This window comes from Poromitra crassiceps (assembly GCF_964638095.1).
Source record: "Poromitra crassiceps genome assembly, chromosome: 2".
Classification (NCBI taxonomy): domain Eukaryota; kingdom Metazoa; phylum Chordata; class Actinopteri; order Beryciformes; family Melamphaidae; genus Poromitra; species Poromitra crassiceps.
Window position 1 is genome coordinate 65,044,741 of NC_139624.1, and position 18,335 is coordinate 65,063,075.

The window sequence follows — 18,335 nt, forward strand, 5'->3', positions numbered from 1 at the left end:
TCTCTACTGTTCTCTCTCCCCTCTAGTGGTGATCTCTTATACATAAGTGGTACTTCTGTATTTTTTTTAAACTTTCTACTATTTACTATTTATTTTAAGTAATAGACTAATAGACTAGGTCCCCATTTCTGCAAATGCAGTATGTTGTGGTTAATGAAGTCGCCTCCAGGGATGTATTTATTTTACATTCATATTTGTAGTTGTTTTGGGCCTCTTCCAAACTCTACTTAACTACTTACTATAAAACAGAGCCCACAAACTACTCCCTTTTGGGTGGCATGTATAATAATCATTTTTGTCCTATTTGTCTACACTGTATATATATACTGTTAGAATCTATACATTTGTGTCTAGAATAACCTGTCTCTTATGTGTGTACATCTTTATTTTAACTTTTCTAATTACTAATTGCTGAACACCTGGTGATGTCATGTATATTGATACGGGTATTTAAGATGGCGTCTCTCTGCCACTTCAGAAAGCGTCTTGAGGAAAGGCCAGTGTGGCCCAAAACGTCACGCTGTGTGCAAAATAAAAAAAACCTAACGGGAGCTCCTTTTGGTGTGCGGATTGTTCTTTTTTCACTGTGAGTACCCTTTGATCCAGCACCCAGGCCCAGTGTGGCCTAGCTTTGGATGTGCGTGTCCCTGCCTATTTTTTGCACTGGATGCTGAATCAGGCCAACAGACGTTATTCAGGGTCAGGATAAACAGGATCAGGTAATAATAGATACACTTGCAAGCAAGAGTAAGAGGCTGGACATAGACTGATTGGCAGAGCTGAGTCTTATAACCTTCAACAGTGACATCATCTGTGACATCATAATGCCAACAGTGACATCATTGGTGCTTCCTGTTAGACGATAGCATTAATGTCTTATTCTGAGGCTTCTAACGTCCACGTTTAGGAGAAGACAATGATCCGCTTCATCCTGATCCAGAACCGAGCAGGGAAGACACATCTAGCCAAGTGGTACATGCAGTTTGATGACGATGAGAAGCAGAAGTTGATTGAGGAAGTGCATGCTGTGGTAGCTATCCGGGATGCAAAGCACACCAACTTTGTGGAGTTCAGGAACTTCAAGATCATTTATCGACAATATGCTGGACTGTACTTCTGTATCTGTGTGGACGTGACAGATAACAACCTGGCATACCTTGAGGCAATCCACAACTTTGTAGAGGTGCTGAATGAGTATTTTCACAACGTGTGTGAATTGGACCTTATGTTCAACTTCTACAAGGTGTACAGAGTGGTGGATGAGATGTTCCTGGCAGGGGAGATCAGGGAGACCAGTCAGACCAAGGTCCTCCTGCAGCTTCTCATGCTCCAGTCGCTTGAGTAGGGACCAGACAACCATCCTCTTTACCTGCCCACAAATCCCCTGCCCCGGCTCCTAAACTAACGCACCCCTCTCATGTCCCTGCCTCTCTGGAGCAGGCTCCACCCCTTACAGAACTTGGAGGGGGGATGTTCCGAAATAGAAATACACAATATTGTTTATAATATTGACGGACATGGCCTCAGTTATACGAATGGAGAGACTCGGGTTCCTGAGGAGCAACTTCAAATATCTGGGACCCGTTTCTGGCCTACCTTGCCGAGGCTAGGGGCGACGGGTAACTTGCCCGGCTGGTTTCGTGTAAGCACATACATGTAAGCACCTCACGCGGCTGGTAGCACCATATTGTCTTATGTCACAATGTCGACAGTGACATAATCTGTGACAGCATAATGCCATATCATCACTGACATCTTTATGTCAACAGTGACATCATTGACATCATTGGTGACATCATCAGTGATGTCAATATCGTCTATAAGGAGCTGCTGTAATCATCAAGTAAACATAATACGTCATCACTGCAGTGAAGGGGCAATATCGCTCTTGGAAGAGTGAAAATGGACCGATTTTCATGGTCAAATGGACTGCTAGAAATAAACGAAACTTTAGTGATCCAGCAACGAGGTGTCAAACTATATGACGGTGATGATACGGCCAAGCTTGATGTTGGAGTGACCTTGCTGAGCACGCATCGGCTTATCTGGAGGGATCTCAAGAATCATAAATGCTGCATAGCCATACCACTGTCACAAATCATCTTCTTTGAGGAACAAGCTGCAGGAATAGGAAAGAGTGCCAAGATAGTTATCCACTTGTACCCACTACCTGCCAATAAGGAGCTAGGTCCTTACCAACAAAGCAAGTTCTCCTACATCAAACTATCCTTCAAAGAACATGGGCAGATTGAGTTCTTCAGGAGGCTAACGGAGGAGATGACACAGAAACGATGGGAGAATACAGTACACCGTCATCACAGCCTATCCCCACATCCACAGGCTCTCAGGCAGGATGGACACGTGCAGTGGGTATTGTTGGCATTGAGAGAAAGATAGAGGAGAAGAGGAAAGAAACAGACAACAACATTTCCGAGGCCTTTGAGGACCTCAGCAAGCTGATGCTGAAGGCCAAAGAGATGGTGAATCTGTCCAGAGACATCGCCAACAAGATCAAAGACAAGCAGGGGGACATCACAGAGGATGAGACAATCCGGTTTAAGTCATACCTGTTGAGCATGGGTATTGCTAACCCTGTGACCAGGGAAACACATGGCTCTGGTACACATTACCATATGCAGCTGGCTAAACAACTGGGAGATATGCTGCAGGCCCATCTGGAGGCGCGTGGGGGCATGATGGCTCTCACCGAAATGTACTGTCTTGTTAACCGAGCTAGAGGGATGGAGCTATTATCTCCAGAGGATTTGGTGAACGCATGCAAGATGTTTGAGTCAATGGAGCTCCCATTGAGGTTGCGTGTGTTTGACAGTGGTGTGATGGTGGTGCAGCTGCAGTCTCACTGCGAAGAGGAAATGATAGCCTCAGCACGGGACAATGTATCAGACAAAGGCTCATTGACAGCAGAGGAGTTTGCAAAGCTATTGGGTCTCTCTGTTCTCCTCTCTAAAGAGCGGTTGCTGCTGGCGGAGAAGATGGGCCATCTTTGTAGAGATGACTCTGTCGAGGCTCTGAGATTCTACCCAAACCTCTTTTGACCTGTTCACAATCATAGTATATAGAGATAAACATGGCATTGATAGTCTCTGTCGTACTGCAATGTATGCATGTAGCAAAGTTCTGACCTCTACTGGTGTCGTGCAGCAGAAGGCCTGCTGTACTTTCCACATAATTTCACAATTTCATATCCAATAGTCAGGAAAACAATTATGATAACTGAATGGTCGGTGTCCTGTTGGTGGCAGAAAACCATAAATCCAGCTATTCTATCTTGAGCTAAGAACTGGACCCTGTCTTCAAAGTGTGTCATACATATAAGATTTTTATCTTGGATGTTGACTTGAATAGAAATCTTGTGCGCTACGCGCACTCAATTCCTAGGCTCGCCCGCTGCACGGGCTCGCTAGCTTGGCTGCTTCGCGGCCTTGCCCGCCCTGCAGCTCGTCCGCTGCGTGGCCTCGCATACACAGCTCGGCTGCTGTGTGGCCTCACCTGCTCTATTGGCATGCGCAGCGCACAATTGCTCACCTTCGCATCACTGATGACATCACAATTGCTCGAGTGACCATCACTGCTCACATGGAGTGCTCGAGTAGTGACATTCAGTGCACAATTGCTCAACTTCCCATCACTGATGACGTCAGTGAGTGATCAGTAGTGAGAGAAAAGTAGAGTCTGCGCATTGACTGATGATGTCATAGACATTGTGACACCATCAGTGAAATCACAATTGCTCGAGTGACCATCTCTGATGACATCATTGAGTGCTCGAGTGACATGTCATAGACATTGATCTCACAATGTGGGACAAAAATCGGAGACAGAGAAACAGACAGACAGAACACTTGCTCCTATAAGAAGATGGGAGATCTTGAACAGAGTTTTTTAGTAAGGCCAGTCATCTGTGCTTTGAAAGTGCAACCTGTATTCAACATGATAAATAACAAAACAACACAGTGTTGATTGATCTTGTCATAAATGTTGTGTGTATGTAGGTTACAGCCCCCTCACCCCCTCGGGAATAGAATGACAGGACCGTACTGTACGTGCACAACTCGTTATGTATCTAACATAATCTAATGAGTTTTGCAAAAAAGAAAAAAAGCTACGGCCCTGGGAGTAGGAGTAGATAGATCAGTCACCTTCACCAAAAGTTTATTAATGCTGTCATCTGCTGTTTATGTGCTATAGAGCATCTAGCTCTGTTCTCTTGTACATTTTTAACTGTTCTCTTGTACATTTTATTTCCATAATAAACCATTCACAGAGTTTCATTATCGGAAACTCTGTGCATGGTTTAGCCCGGCATCTCTCGGCCTGTCTCGGAGGGGAGTCCCCAGATGGGGGTCCGCTGCTGTGGCCTGGGTGGGCCCGTCCCCCGCGTGGCCTGCTCTCACGCTCTCAGTCACTATGCTGGTGGCTGGGGGCTGGGGGGGCGGGTCGCGTGGGGGCTGGGTCCGCCCGGGCCGCAGCAATTGGCCCCTAGCACAACGACCTCACAAGGTTCCTCCTCAGCCAAGTCACTGGGGCAATCCATGTGGCGATCCATATGGTGGAAAGGTTTTCTTGCGTTCACTGGGGGTGAGGGGGTGCCGCTGTGTCCCGGCCTGGCCTTCCCTCCCACGCCTTATGTGGGCGGGGGCCGGGTCGGGGGGCATCGGTGCTCTTATCACTGGTCGAGGGCTGCCGGTTGGTTTAGAACAGCTTAGGTAGGCGATAGATTAGCTACAGCCTAAGGCTGACCTGTTAGTGTTCAGGCTAAAATCAGACTAGAGCAGGGTAGGATAGGCCAGATTAGGCTGTAGATTAGCTAGATACTATGTCCCAGTTAGCTCTGGTTAATGCTTAGAGTAGTCAGTTGTCTGATCTTCTCCCCCCCCCCTCTCTTTCCCCCTTCCCCCGCTTCTTCCCTTCTTCCCCCTTCTTGTTCTCCTCTCTTTCCATGCTCTTTCCTCCCCCACATCCCACCGCCCCCCCCTCCCTTCTCCTGCTCTCTCCTCATTCTCCCCCCCTCTGCTCCTTCTCCTCTTCTCCCCTATTTTCCTGAATCCCTGCCACTTCCTGCTCTCCCTTCTCTCACATTCCCCCTGCTCTCCTTCCCCTGCACCCTCCCACCTCTCCTTCTCTGCCTCTCTGTCCTCCCCCCTCTCTCACATTCCCCCTGCTCTCCTTCCCCTGCACCCTCCCACCTCTCCTTCTCTGTTCTCTCCTCCTCCACATTTCCCATTTTCTCCCCACCCTCGCCCTAATCCGGGCCCGTATCCTACTCCCTCCCTCCACCCTAGACCCTACCTCTACTCTCTGTCCTCCCCCCTCTCTCACATTCCCCCTGCTCTCCTTCCCCTGCACCCTCCCACCTCTCCTTCTCTGTTCTCTCCTCCTCCACATTTCCCATTTTCTCCCCACCCTCGCCCTAATCCGGGCCCGTATCCTACTCCCTCCCTCCACCCTAGACCCTACCTCTACTCTACCTCCCCTGTACCCTTCCACCTCTCCTTCTCTGTTCTCTCCTCCTCTCTGTCCTCTCCCCTCTCTCACATTCCCACTGCTCTCCTTCCCCTGCGCCCTCCCACCTCTCCTCTGTTCTCTCCTCCTCTCTGCCCTCTCCTCCCTCTCACATTCCCCCTGCTCTCCCTCCCCTGCACCCTCTCCTTCTCTGTTCTCTCCTCCTCCACATTTCCCATTTCTCCCCACCCTCGCCCTAATCCGGGCCCGTATCCTACTCCCTCCCCTCCCCCAACCCTAGACCCTACCCCTACCCTGGCTCTCCCTCCCCTGCACCCTCATCTCTCCTCCTCTGTTCTCTCCTCCTCCACATTTCCTATTTTCTCCCCACCTCCCCCCTCTCCTCCCTCTCCCTCCCTCCTCCACTCTCCTGCTTTCTTCAAATGTTCAAATGTTATCTTTATTCTGTATATTCTTGTTACTGTGTGTTAGCTAGAATCAGCTAGACATACTTTCTGTGAAGCCCTCTGAGACATGCTTGTGAATTAGGGCTATATAAATAAACTTGACTTGACTTGACTAGCTGGGGAATCCAGTAAAGCCATATATGCCACTTCGAATGAAATGGCACTTACTCACACATATCACTAACATTCTCAGCTATCAGCAATATCTACTGAAGTTTAGAGGAACACACTTCATGTGGGGCTTTACCTCTCGCTCTTGGATCTTTTTATGGATGACTCCTTCCATCTGGGTAAGAAACATAATGGATATCAAAAATATTATACAACTCTAGTATTCTAACTATTCAAGTTTTTTCAGATTTGTGCACCACAAAATGATGCACATTGTGACACATGATGCATATATACCTTTAAATACCTAATGTATTGAAGTTGTATGCATGTTGTCCTTGTCCTTTTATCTTCTTAGCCCCCCATGTAATGATGTACTCACAATTCAACAATTTGTTGCCACATGTAGATCTTTTGGTTTAGTTTTAAATAAATAAAACCGTTTACAATTCATTTTTGACACTTGATATAAAATCTACACAAAGGCAAGAATTAAGAACAAATAGATGAAAGTACGGTATTTACTCCAAATGAAACTGTAGTTTGTAAAAGGTTTTTACTCAGTATGTATTATACAAGCTTCGTCTGATAAAATATTATCTTATTTTGATTGTATTCCTTGTTAGTCTCATAATAGTCTCATATACATACAGTACAATACAGCCTAATGGGATTTGAAGCTCCAGGGTGTATTCTGCTTGCAACAGTGTGGAAAACCTGTGTTCAACATTGAAGTTCTGTGGCTGAACTTTCCAGCACGGTTTTCTGTCCTGTTACTTCCATGGTAAAAAAGAAAAGAAAATAGAGATAAAGTCCACTATGGTTTGAGAGGGTTTTCCCACCCACTCCTCTATCACCATGGAACTTCATACCTCAGCTCACCTGGAATAAAGCTCTCTCCTGTCAGTTCTTTCCAATAATACTCATCTTGACTGTCATGTTTTTTTGTTTTAATCAAAAGTCAGATCTGTGAGCCATTCTGGTTTTACAGCTGGAAACCATGAGAGGATTGAAGCAGAAAACCCCTTGTTGTCGTCGTCTGATGCTGCTCAGAGATAATGAGTCTCAGTTTTAGATCCAACATGACCAACCAGCTACAGTAGGAGGCTTTCAGGGTCAAATATGTTTCTGTCACTTATTCAGAGAGCTAATGGTCCAGGAATTTTGTTACAAAAGCAAAGTGAAGCAGGCTGCAGACCGAAAATGAAACATAACATGGTGAAATATAGAACCTTTTAAATGTCCTTTTTCACTGGAACCAAATTTCTTCCAGTTGTGAAATGGCAAATCCAGGCTGACCATGTTAAAGCTGCTAATTACTTCAAATGATGTGAACAAACAGAAACAGCAGTATTGCATTTTAATTTTATTGACACAATGGCATGACTCGTGACACATTTTCAGGTTCAAACATTAGCCACTTTTTATGCTCAAAACTAATGGAAAACAGTATTTTTTTTGATGTAGTACAAAGCAACAGTAGGTTTCATCTCACAGGATGTACAAAACAAAACTTTGAGATCATATACAGGTATGTCATCCAAAAGGTATTTTTTTGCATAGCAATTGCTATGATGTTATTCACATTCCATAGGAACTAACACGAATAAGTCCATGAAGAACCACATGTCAAACAGTTATGTTTGTATAGTCCACACATCTTCTTACAGATTAATCATAAAAAGCAGAATTATGGCTTAACCTTAAAGCCTATAAGGCATATTTACATGAGTAATCAAATTGAACAGCTAATTTGCTTATGATCACATTGCAATATATTATGTACAAACATCCCACATGAAGTTACGATATAAAAATACCAAAAGTTAATCCAATAGATGGGTTTGCACAGAATTGTGTTGCTAGGTTTGGAATGTACAGTATGTCCTGTCAGTTATTGTACTAGCAAACCCTGCAAAAGGAAGTAAGCTGGGGGCAATCTAGAATGTTTATGTTGTCGAGCTGAAAGCGTCTAAGATGCTCAATGATCCATCTCTTTCAACTATCCTGCAGTGTTGATCCATCTCTTTCAACTGTCCTGCAGTGTTGCCAAGACTGTACATGGGTCCATTTCAATGCAAGCATCAAGGCCTTCCTCTTCATTCATTACAGGCCATGAGTCTTGCAAACATCCACAGTTCATCACCAAGCCAAGCCCGTTGGGCCTAAAAAAAATAAAGTTTGGTTCCTGTTGGTTGTCAGTTGAGGTGATGGGTCGGTAGGGAATTTTTTTTTTTTTTCCCAGTGGCAGCAAGGGATAGATAGGAAATATATATATTTTTTTATTTTCCTTAAAATTACAGCAGCGATGGATACTTTTTTCATAACATACCCTACATGTACTCTACCACTGTGCTCTACACACGTTTTTATATGAACAAAATATTTAAGTCAATATGAATGCTTCAATGTTATTAAAACGTGCTGATTTTAAATGTGTTCTTTTTTCTACTCCAAAAAAAACATTTGTCAGCTCTGTCCACTTTGCCGGCTGCTGATACGAATATACAAGGGCACTGTTTAACTTCCTGAAGCACGTTTTCAAATGATTTTAACCCCAATCTCACAATTTTGGTTGGCACGCTAGTGCTGCATGGGCAGAGAAGCGACACATATGGCTCATTTCCACCATATAACAGCACAGTACAGCTCTACTCGACCTGGTCTTATCGTCTCTACTTGATATAGACTCTGTTTCCATAGCAAGTTTACTCACCTCCGCCCACACCTGGTCGTCATAGCGACCGCATATCTGCCCTTCGCCCACAGCCCAAGTAGGCTATAAGTATAACGTTAAAATTAAATCCATACACAGAACTTTTCAACTGGAATACTGGTGCCTCTAAATTACCTACATTACAGTGTACATGGGCAAATGTGACAATCGGCCAGGAGAATGGATATCACTTTGTTGTTACTCAAACTCACATGCATGCGCAGCGCGGGGGACGGGAGTCACGCTACGGGGAGAAGTGAAGCCACTTCCCCGGTGGCCTCTCACCAGGCAAGACCGCGGCTTCGCTAAACCCCCGCCTGCGGCCTAGTGGAGCCAACTACAAAGGGCTTCCCGAGGAGCGGACTTTTTCTCTCTCAAAACAATTGAAAACCACCGCATGTTAAAGCTGAGCAAGGAGATCGATTTTATTTCACCAGAGCCGAAGGCAGCAACACAAAAGACTGATGGAAATAACAGAAGAGAGGGTAAGCCCCACTAAACTGCTATCCAGTATTGACAGTAGATACAGTAAACACGATTCTGCCTGACCAATCAGTCGTCTGCAGTGTTTTCACGCCACGGTATGGTACCGGGTTCACAGCGCTGGAACCTCAACAAAGGCACATGTCCGTCATGCTCCCTGCCATTTTTGTTTTAAAGTATCCGTAGTAAAAAGCACCTTCGCGCAGTGGCAAACCCCGCCCCTTAGCGCCACCGTCAAATCAACAAGCTCATAAAATAAATTTGGGTCGCACGTAAATTGACAGGGTCGGTCGGAAACCGGAACCGGACTTTATTTTTTTTTAGGCCTTGACAACTGCCAGTCTGTCTGAACAATTTACCAGTCCTGCTGATGGTGAACAGCCAGCCGTATGTGATAGGTTAGTCCTGCTGATGGTGAACAGCGAGCCCTATGTGATAGGTCAGCCACAGTGATGGTGAACTGTGACCCAGCTAGCCGTACTCTGAGGCAGGAGGCCCTCTCACGACAGGTAGCTTATAGTAGTCTGCCAAGGCCCCCAGGTCAATGTACAGGGAGCCCTTCCTCCTCATGTGGCCCGAGTCCTCCGAGTACAGGGACGATTCTGCAGGAAGGAAAAGCAAGATGTCAGGACATAAATGGCATATCTGAGAGTGCAAATAAGTGAGAACTACATTGGTGCTTCTATCAATGCTCATGCGTTCCTCCGCCATCAAGGAGGTTATGTTTGTGCCATGTCTGTGTTATGTCTGTTTGTTAGCAGGATTACGGAAAAACTACTGGGCCGATTTTCATGAAACTTGCTGGAAGAGTGTAGCATGGGCCAAGGAAGAACCCATTAAATTTAGGTGTGGATTCGATCAGATTCCGGTCAAGGGAGGGGGGCGCGGCTACGGAAAGGGGGCCGTAGCTAGTAGATTCAAGATTCAAGATTCAAGATTTTTATTGTCACTCCGTAGTACAAGTATCACGTGTGAAATTCTTGTGCTGTGAACTCCGTTTACAACATAGTACAAATATAACAGGGCATATGAGTGCAAAAACAACAAGAGACACAACAAGCAATAAGTAGGGGCGGGAATCACCTTTCCCTTGACCTCACCAGAAGTAAAACATGCAGTGTTTTTTTGTTTTGTTTTGTTTTTGCCTCACACGTAGGCTACATTATTAAGCTTCTCTGGAGTCATCGGGCGCTTCGGGCAGATGCCCGGTGGCCTGGCCTGCCATGGCATGGCATGCAAATTTTGGCGTCCAAATATCGATACAATATCGTCAGGCAAAATATTGCGATACTATGGTGTATCGATTTTTTCCCCCACCCCTAGTAGCTAGGGATAGGAAGGTCTTAGAGAGTCGGGGTACGAGGGGTGGGTAGGGGAGTGGATAGGGCAGGGGTGGGCAACTGTCTGCCCCTCACTCAGTGTGGCCCCTGGGTCAATTTCATTTTTTTTTTTTACAAGGCGGATGTTTTTGTTTAGGTTAGGTTAGACCACCAAAATCTGTGTTTTTATTTTACTGTACGACCCAGAACATGGCGCTAATGGCGTTAGCATTGTCCATCCACATACTGTTTAACGTTAGCATTTGAGCTAACACTATTGTAACAAACCATATCCAGGATGCACATTGCACATGCAACATTACTAATCTGACTAATATCACATATTTGGGTGATGGACCCCATCAAATTGCTGTATCGGGCTGTTTTAAAGCTAGAGCAAAGTTTCTGGTGTCATCTGAATGGAAGAATTACTAAATTTGAATATGAAAAATATAAATGTTGGCATAATAAACTTTGATTACCAGTCCTTCTCATCAAATTAGTAGCTATAATTGGGAGTGATGGTGTTACAGTAGGCTACTGGTGGAAGTGCTCGGTCACAATCTGGCCCTATGTGAGTGGTGGGAGGTGGTGTGCTGAGCGAAGGGGGCGGGGTTAAGGAAAAGGGGCTGTAGCGTAGCTAGGGATATGAAGGTCGCAAAGAGTCGGTGGGTAGTGGGAGTGGCTGGGGGGAGATGGGTGGGTTAGGGTTCTGATCCGACTCCATGGACTATGGATATCATAGCAGACTGTAGTATTGTCCTTGGCGGAGGTCTGCACTCTCTGTGTGCACTTCTAGTTGGAAACAAATGAGTGTGATGGTGCAGCCCTTACCCTGCGTGGTGTCTGCCTGCTGGCTGTGCTGCCGCAGCATGGGGTGGTTGGCCTCCCCCAGGGCCGAGTCCAGGCTCCAGCAGCGTGGCTGGTCCTCCCTGGGGGGGTTGATGGCCTCGTCCTTCAGGAGCTCTAATGCTGAGCTGCGCTGGGCAGGGTTCCTCTCCAGGGCTCGCTCCAGGAAGGAGCGCATAGCCGGGCTGCAGTCCTCTGCTATGTCCTCCAAAGGGGGCGCCAGCTTGTGGATCTGGTGAGAGAAAGATCAGATGAATCCGAAGAAAAATCGGCATCAGACAAAGCTGCAGGAAAACCACAGCACGAGAGCAGCAGAGACAAGCACAAGAAACCCAGCCGAATTTCTCCAGAAACTTTTCCTCCACTCTTGCTTTTTCCCCAGTGTCAGTGTGTAGCAGTAAAACATGTTTGGTTGTGGTTGAAATGGAACAAAGAGGCGTGGCAGAGCGCAGCCTGTAATAGTGAGTTAAGCCTCTAAACAGCACTGTCACTCCATGACAGCAGTTTCATGAGGAAGTGAGTCATTCTGTCAGTCAAAAGTAACGGCAGATAACCATTTCAAAAACAGAAACAGGACTTCTCAAAATCAAGAACCTGTGTCATGGAAAGCAAAGCAGTGACTGCCTGACTACAGTAAGTGGGGCTTGAGCAGCAAACACGAGCCTGCTAGGCCTGCTGTATCTCATGATACTGTTATCTAGGCTGTGGAAAAAACTAAACAAGGCCACGGGAAAGTGTGTCACTTTTGAAATGCCTCAAGACACAAGATACTGTCCATCTTGGCTTCATCTCACATGACATGTGACATGACATGAGTCATTTGTTTGGTGTGTGATGATAGAGAGTGATTGAGGTTGTCTGTGTGATGTGAGAACAAAAAACTGCCAGGCTATATATAGCATGCACTGTCAGTGTCCATCCTATTGTACACTATGAATGCCGAGTTACCATGTACTCACAATGTAGAGATAGGATGGGTAGGCAGTGCGAGGATATCTCCGGACCCAGGGGGGGCTTCCAGTCTGCATGTGGATGATGGTGGTGCCCAGGCTGTAGATGTCCGCCTTGGTGTTGTGACCCCTACCCAGAACCACCTCCGGACTCATATACATCTAGGGCAAAATGAGGAAAACATCATGAGTGAGATATTCTCGGACTGCAGAAGATAACGGCAGACTGAAGTCTTTGGAAAGCAGTTCCTCTTTTAATGGTTTCAATCAAGTGACTGATTATGTGAAACAAGAAACTCAACAGAAAACAAAAACAAAATCAACAGAAAACAATATGATCTTGATTTTTTTATTGTATTTAATGTATCAAACAACATTCAACAACATTTAACATTCATCAAATCCAGATGGCCAGAGTCATGGTAACGGCAGTGCTAAAGTGCAATGGCCCATAGAGTGTGAAAGATCTCTCTCTCTTGGAAATTCCAGGCTGCTCTCGCAGGTTAATGTCAGCCAGAGTAACCCAGCATTGCAAACTGTTTGCTAGCCCTCTCCGTCTTATTATTACCAATGTGGGAGCCCTGGGACTTTCCACCAAGCCACAAGTGGCCCAACACGCACGCACGCACGCACGCACGCACGCACACACACACACACACACACACACACACACACACACACACACACACACACACACACACACACACACACACACACACACACACACACACACACACACACACACACACACACACACACACACACACACACACACACACACACACACACAAAAACAAGGGGGACAAGGAAGAAGCAGGATAAGAGGAAATGCTCTTATATCATCCTAAATTTTCCCAAGTGTAGATAGAAATGTCTCCAAACACTGATAACCACTAGAAACAATTAGCACTAGGGGTGTCACGATACACTCAGTTCACGATACGATACACGATATAGGGTTCACGATAACGATACGATATTTTAACAATATTTTTTTGCGATCGATTTGTAAGTTGAGGGGGCATCCTCCACACTAATTTGAGTAATTTCACCATTTTCATCCTCCGTGTCTGTAACGTCCCTCGTCTGTTCAAACAAAGCAATGAAAATGAGAGCGAGCATGCAATCAGATGCAGATCAGTTCCACCATGTTCAGCTTCTTTTTCTCGCGATATGAGATTTCATCTCAACGATATATATTGTCACGTTTTGATATTGATATTGATATACGTTTTGTGGGACGATATATTGTGACATCCCTAATTAGCACCTATCGTGTGAGTGGGTGCACTGTTCTGCACACTAATGCTTGCCAGTTATTAGCTTTCCAACTTTGCTGTAGACTGTTTTTGACAAAACGAGAGACAAGTGCCCACATGTCTTCAGACAAAATATATATACAGTATATTTATTTAATCCCTGAGGGTGTCTAACTTGAGTCATGAACCAGAGCACAGCAGCTGCTTTTCCTAGACGTAAACACAGCTACTCCAGTTCATAGATTAAAACATTTGAATAAGTACAGACTCGAGGAGGCAATTACGAAGACGTTAGACACGCTGAGTTTGGTTCTTGATGATACCATCCATACATCCATCACTGGCTGACACTCAGAGCAGTAAATGAGGCTGCAGCAGATCTCGGGGTCTTTTCCTCACCTCTGTTCCTCTATGGTCTCTGGGAGTGTATATTTCCTCTGTCATCTGCACCGTCAGGCCGAAGTCCACCAGCACCGCCTTGTCTGACATCAGGACTATGTTACTGGCTAAAGGGAAAGGAAGAAAATGAAGGGTTAATATTCACTGAATTTGCAGAAGGATAATGTAGGAGCCAAATATGGTGTGGTCATATTTCCTGTGTGTGATTATTGAATGTTATGCTCTGTGTATCCATGGGTGTCGCTGTTCACTTCACTGTTGTTCACTAGGTGTTTGACCCCGGAAGGGCAAAGGGTTTTTGACTGCTTCGCTGTGGCGCTAAAGTTTGTTTGGTGCTGCTGTCATGTTTGTGTTTTTGGCACAATGGAAATGGACTGTAAAACTGTATTCACATTTTGTGCACTGGAGCAATAAAATGGATTGTTTCCGCGACCGAAGAACAGCCTTTCTCAAGTTTCTCAACACAGGACACAACAAGACGGTATCGTATTTAACATCAACAAAGCAAGCGCGTCAACCAGGTCACATCTCAGTAGCTTACAGGAATAGACTGGTCTCCTTTAACAGATAGCGTGTGTCAAAATAAGAGGCTGTACATTTTCAGTGTTTCTGTGCTGTTAGTCTATGGCTGTGTGGGTCAGCGTTTGCTTTGGTTTCGTCAGAACGAGGAAATTGCACTGAATTCTTCAAAGCAATAACTGAGAAAGTCGACCAAGTGTGTTTTAGCAAGGAATTCTAAGAGATAATTTGAGGGCAGGCCTCTCTGAAACCTCTCTGCCTTCTGCTTCATTACCTCACCGAGGTAAAATTGCATATTTTGAGTGGAGGCAGGAAGCACCGAGGACCACAGCAGCACGTCAGGCTCCGGGGCCACAAAGCTGGCCGCTGTCGTTAGTCACTGGCCTATCGGCACCCTACATTTAACCCTTCTTGAAGGAGGGAGTATGGGAATCAGGGAGGAGCAGGCTGGACTTTCCAGCCACCAAACAGCCTTTATGGTCACGACTGGCTGACAGACGGCTGGAGAATGCTTTGATCCCAGTCAGTGCTGCTGTGGTCGAACTGAGTGAGTGCTTGAGATTAGCTCACATCAACCCTCAAAACTCAACCAAACTAGCTTCCTCTGTTCCAGCAATCTCTGTCAGTCATTACCAGATTGTGCGTGTGACCTGTCTACCTGTAAACACCTTAGCCCACACGTCACAAGGCCTTCAACAAGCCTGCAATGGAGGCTTATATTCTGTAAAATGTATTGCGCAAGACTGTCGGTGTCTTATACAGTATCTGTGGTCTATTTGGCCTGGCTGTGTGTTGCATGATTCAACTGTTTCCTGAAAGGCACTAAAGGCTCTCTCAACAACTATATCCGTCCGTGGTTTGTTTGACGTAAAGTGACGTCACACACTTTCCTGAACTGCCTGTGCTAGCCAATAACAACCCAACGCATCTGTCATGAGAGTAAATCATCAAAGTGAATGAGGAAAGAGGACGCACACGTTTGTGTTTTGCACTTACGTTTGATATCGTGGTGGATGACGTTGTGGGAGTGGAGGTACTCCAGGCCTCGCAGCACCTGCTTGGTCACCCAGATTATCTCAAACTCCCTCATGGGCCCGCAGCTGTCGAGCTTCTCCAGAACCGAGCCGCCCTCGCCGGCCTCCATGAACAGGTGGACCGTCTGGTCCCAGAGCAGAGCGCCGTAGAGCTCGGCGATGTTCTCATGACGGAACCGGGCCTGGATCTCCACATCGGCCGCTTTGAAGTTCTCCATGGGAATCTAGGAGGATGATATTGATGTTTAATAAGACCATTAACGATGATTACTTTGATGAGTGTAAGTGTTAGCATCCGTATCCCAGGCTGCCTGATAATGTGCAGGAGATATATTGTAAATTGGAGAACCAGCTACTGAACTGCTGCTGATAAGCTTTTTACAGTGTATTGTCTGTAAACATGGCACTGTGATAGCGCCATGGCCAGGAAACCACTCCTGTCTTGCCTGTTAATATTTTCCATTGCAAGATACACCTGCCCAGGTGGAGAGCTGAATCAGATAAGAAAATACTGGGAATTTTGCCAGGGGTTTGCTAGTGTCCCACACAAATCAAGCCAAATATATCAAGAGAATAGCAAAACTAGCATATTTAATATTTAGCAGTTATGTCAGGTTTTAAGCAACACCATAATTCACCACTGTCCGATCGGTCCAGAGGAGCTGCTGTGGGGAATTTCTCTTAAGTTTCCGTTCTTTCAGTGACCTTGGCCAGTTTTGCAAGTCAGTTACAGAGATAATGGTTCTTCTTTTAAAAAACAATGTTCCCCTTTTACAGCACACGACACTAGTGTGTAAGAAGGGCCAACATGTAAAATGTCATGTTGACATGAACATTCATTATTAAGACACAGTGTTTGCTTCGTAAACAACGATACTTGGAAGATTAAATTCTTGGCACTCAGGCCAACAGTTTCGAGAAATCCACTCAGGTCGCATTCCAATCATTGTTGGGAAGAACTCACCAGTTTGCATGCCATTCTCTTCCTGGTCTTGCTGTCCTGAGCCAAATGGACTTTACCAAAGGAGCCCTTGGGCACGAGGCCAGAGCCGGGATTCTTGTTGGGCAACTTCCATGGAAACAGGAGCACGTCCATATCGATCCGATAACGGCCATTCTTCACAGCCATGTCCTTCTGCAAACAAGAGCCAGTTACAAAGGAAAATAACAAGCTGCCCTGGGCTTCAGCAAAGCATAAACACAACAAAAGGCATACTGACACATACTGACACAGGCATACTGACACATACTGACACATACTGACACAGGCATACTGACACAGACAAATGCAATGCACACAAACATGAATTCACTCCCTTGTTATGAGGATAGCAAAGCAGAAGGAAAAAAAGTTAAACTCTAACAACCTCTCACCTTATTCAGCAGGACTCCCATCTCCTGTGGCAGGTGCTGCAGGGTGGGCAGCTGCATGCTAGACAGGAGATTGACGAAGGCCAGGAGGTCCAACACCGTCCCGTACCGGACGCTGCCGTGACCCTCCTGCTGACCGCCCGGGCCCACCGAGTCCCCGCTGTCCCCCACCTCCTCATTCTCGTCCATCTCCTCCTGGGAAAGGCCTTCCTCTTCTTCGCACGACAAGCCAACTTCTTCCTCCTCTTCCTCAATGTGATAGAGAGTCTCCACAGCGTTGATGATGTCCTCTATGTTCATGTGAGCCAACAAGAGTTCTATTCCGCTGTCGTATTTGTACTCCATCTTGATTCTTGACTTGTCCTCCTGGCTCTGCAAAGAAACATCTGAGAGTTCAGTATGTGGTCCGTCGTTTTTCTCCCCCTCAGAATAACAGAGATCCCATGAGTCATCAGTCAGCTCATGGCTAAAACAACCTGACCTGTCACTGTGGGCACAGCAGGATACATAAATAACACGCATCTTGCTGGAGAGACGGAGGGGGGAGGGGGCTATGGGACGCTTTCCAAGCAAATGAAGGGAGTTTCACAGAAATCTGGGAAGCCCCCAGGGGCAGCTTAACCCATTTCATAGCAGTTCAAAACCCAGGATGTTGATCATCAAGTTGACAAAAAGCAAATGTCCGGGGTAGGTGTGTGAAGGGCAAATGGCATCCACCTTGCTGCACATATCATTGCATGCAAATTATAGTTAAATGCTATGCCCTATAGCATTCCCTATAGTAGGCTATAGGGAATATGGAAGGATATGCCTGACTGTCATTCCACTTGTTTACCGCAAATTCCCCACTGTTGCCATTGGCATTACAGTATCATAATTCTGAAGTGCAGATACAGCTGCAGCCGGTTGTGCGTCGCGGCTAATACAGCTGCAGCAATCAGATTTCAAGACATTTGTCAATGTTGGTCGATTAGACCAATAGATGGCCACAGTGTCTTAAGCTTTGCATTACACATCATCCCATGCATAATCTGATACTGGCGATATTACAGCAAAACAGGCTAGTAGCGTTATATGCAGTAGGTCAGAGAAATATACACACAGACAAAATCCAAATACAGTACCAGCTTAAAAAAATCACTGTCACTAACCACACCACAGACACACTGCTGCTCGATGCTGGGCAGGCACAAATAAACAGTAACGCTAATACAGCTCACTCTGTTAACAAAGTGAGATACATTAACAAGAAACAAACATGGATTACTTACATGAATGTTCGAGTCAGAAGCTTATTTTGACTGTATTTCTCTCCATAGTGCGTCACCTACGTCCAACACGGGCTGAGTGACTGAACAGTGGAATGTGGACGACACAAGACTACTGACGTTTACA

The 18,335-nt window shown here is 45.8% G+C and overlaps 1 protein-coding gene and 2 pseudogenes across 3 annotated transcripts; 2 read left to right on the forward strand and 1 right to left on the reverse strand.

Annotated features, from left to right (window-relative positions):
- Nucleotides 1–916: 916 nt before the first annotated feature.
- Nucleotides 917–1,345, forward strand: LOC310772552 (AP-2 complex subunit sigma pseudogene; annotated as a pseudogene). Its single transcript has one exon. The product of its transcript is annotated as an AP-2 complex subunit sigma pseudogene (transcript).
- Nucleotides 1,346–1,902: 557 nt separating this feature from the next.
- On the forward strand, nt 1,903–3,056 carry LOC310795735 (vacuolar protein-sorting-associated protein 36 pseudogene; annotated as a pseudogene). The gene has a single exon. The product of its transcript is annotated as a vacuolar protein-sorting-associated protein 36 pseudogene (transcript).
- A 4,346-nt stretch (nt 3,057–7,402) lies between these two features.
- Nucleotides 7,403–18,332, reverse strand: map3k8 (mitogen-activated protein kinase kinase kinase 8). Its single transcript, XM_083656300.1, has 8 exons — nt 18,212–18,332; nt 16,944–17,312; nt 16,534–16,704; nt 15,532–15,793; nt 14,017–14,123; nt 12,368–12,520; nt 11,394–11,640; nt 7,403–9,842 (listed from the first exon to the last, which is right to left on the reverse strand). Exons 2-8 carry the CDS (start codon nt 17,283–17,285, stop codon nt 9,712–9,714), a joined length of 1,413 nt encoding a protein of 470 aa, XP_083512426.1. The 5' UTR covers nt 17,286–17,312; nt 18,212–18,332; the 3' UTR covers nt 7,403–9,711.
- Nucleotides 18,333–18,335: the final 3 nt, after the last annotated feature.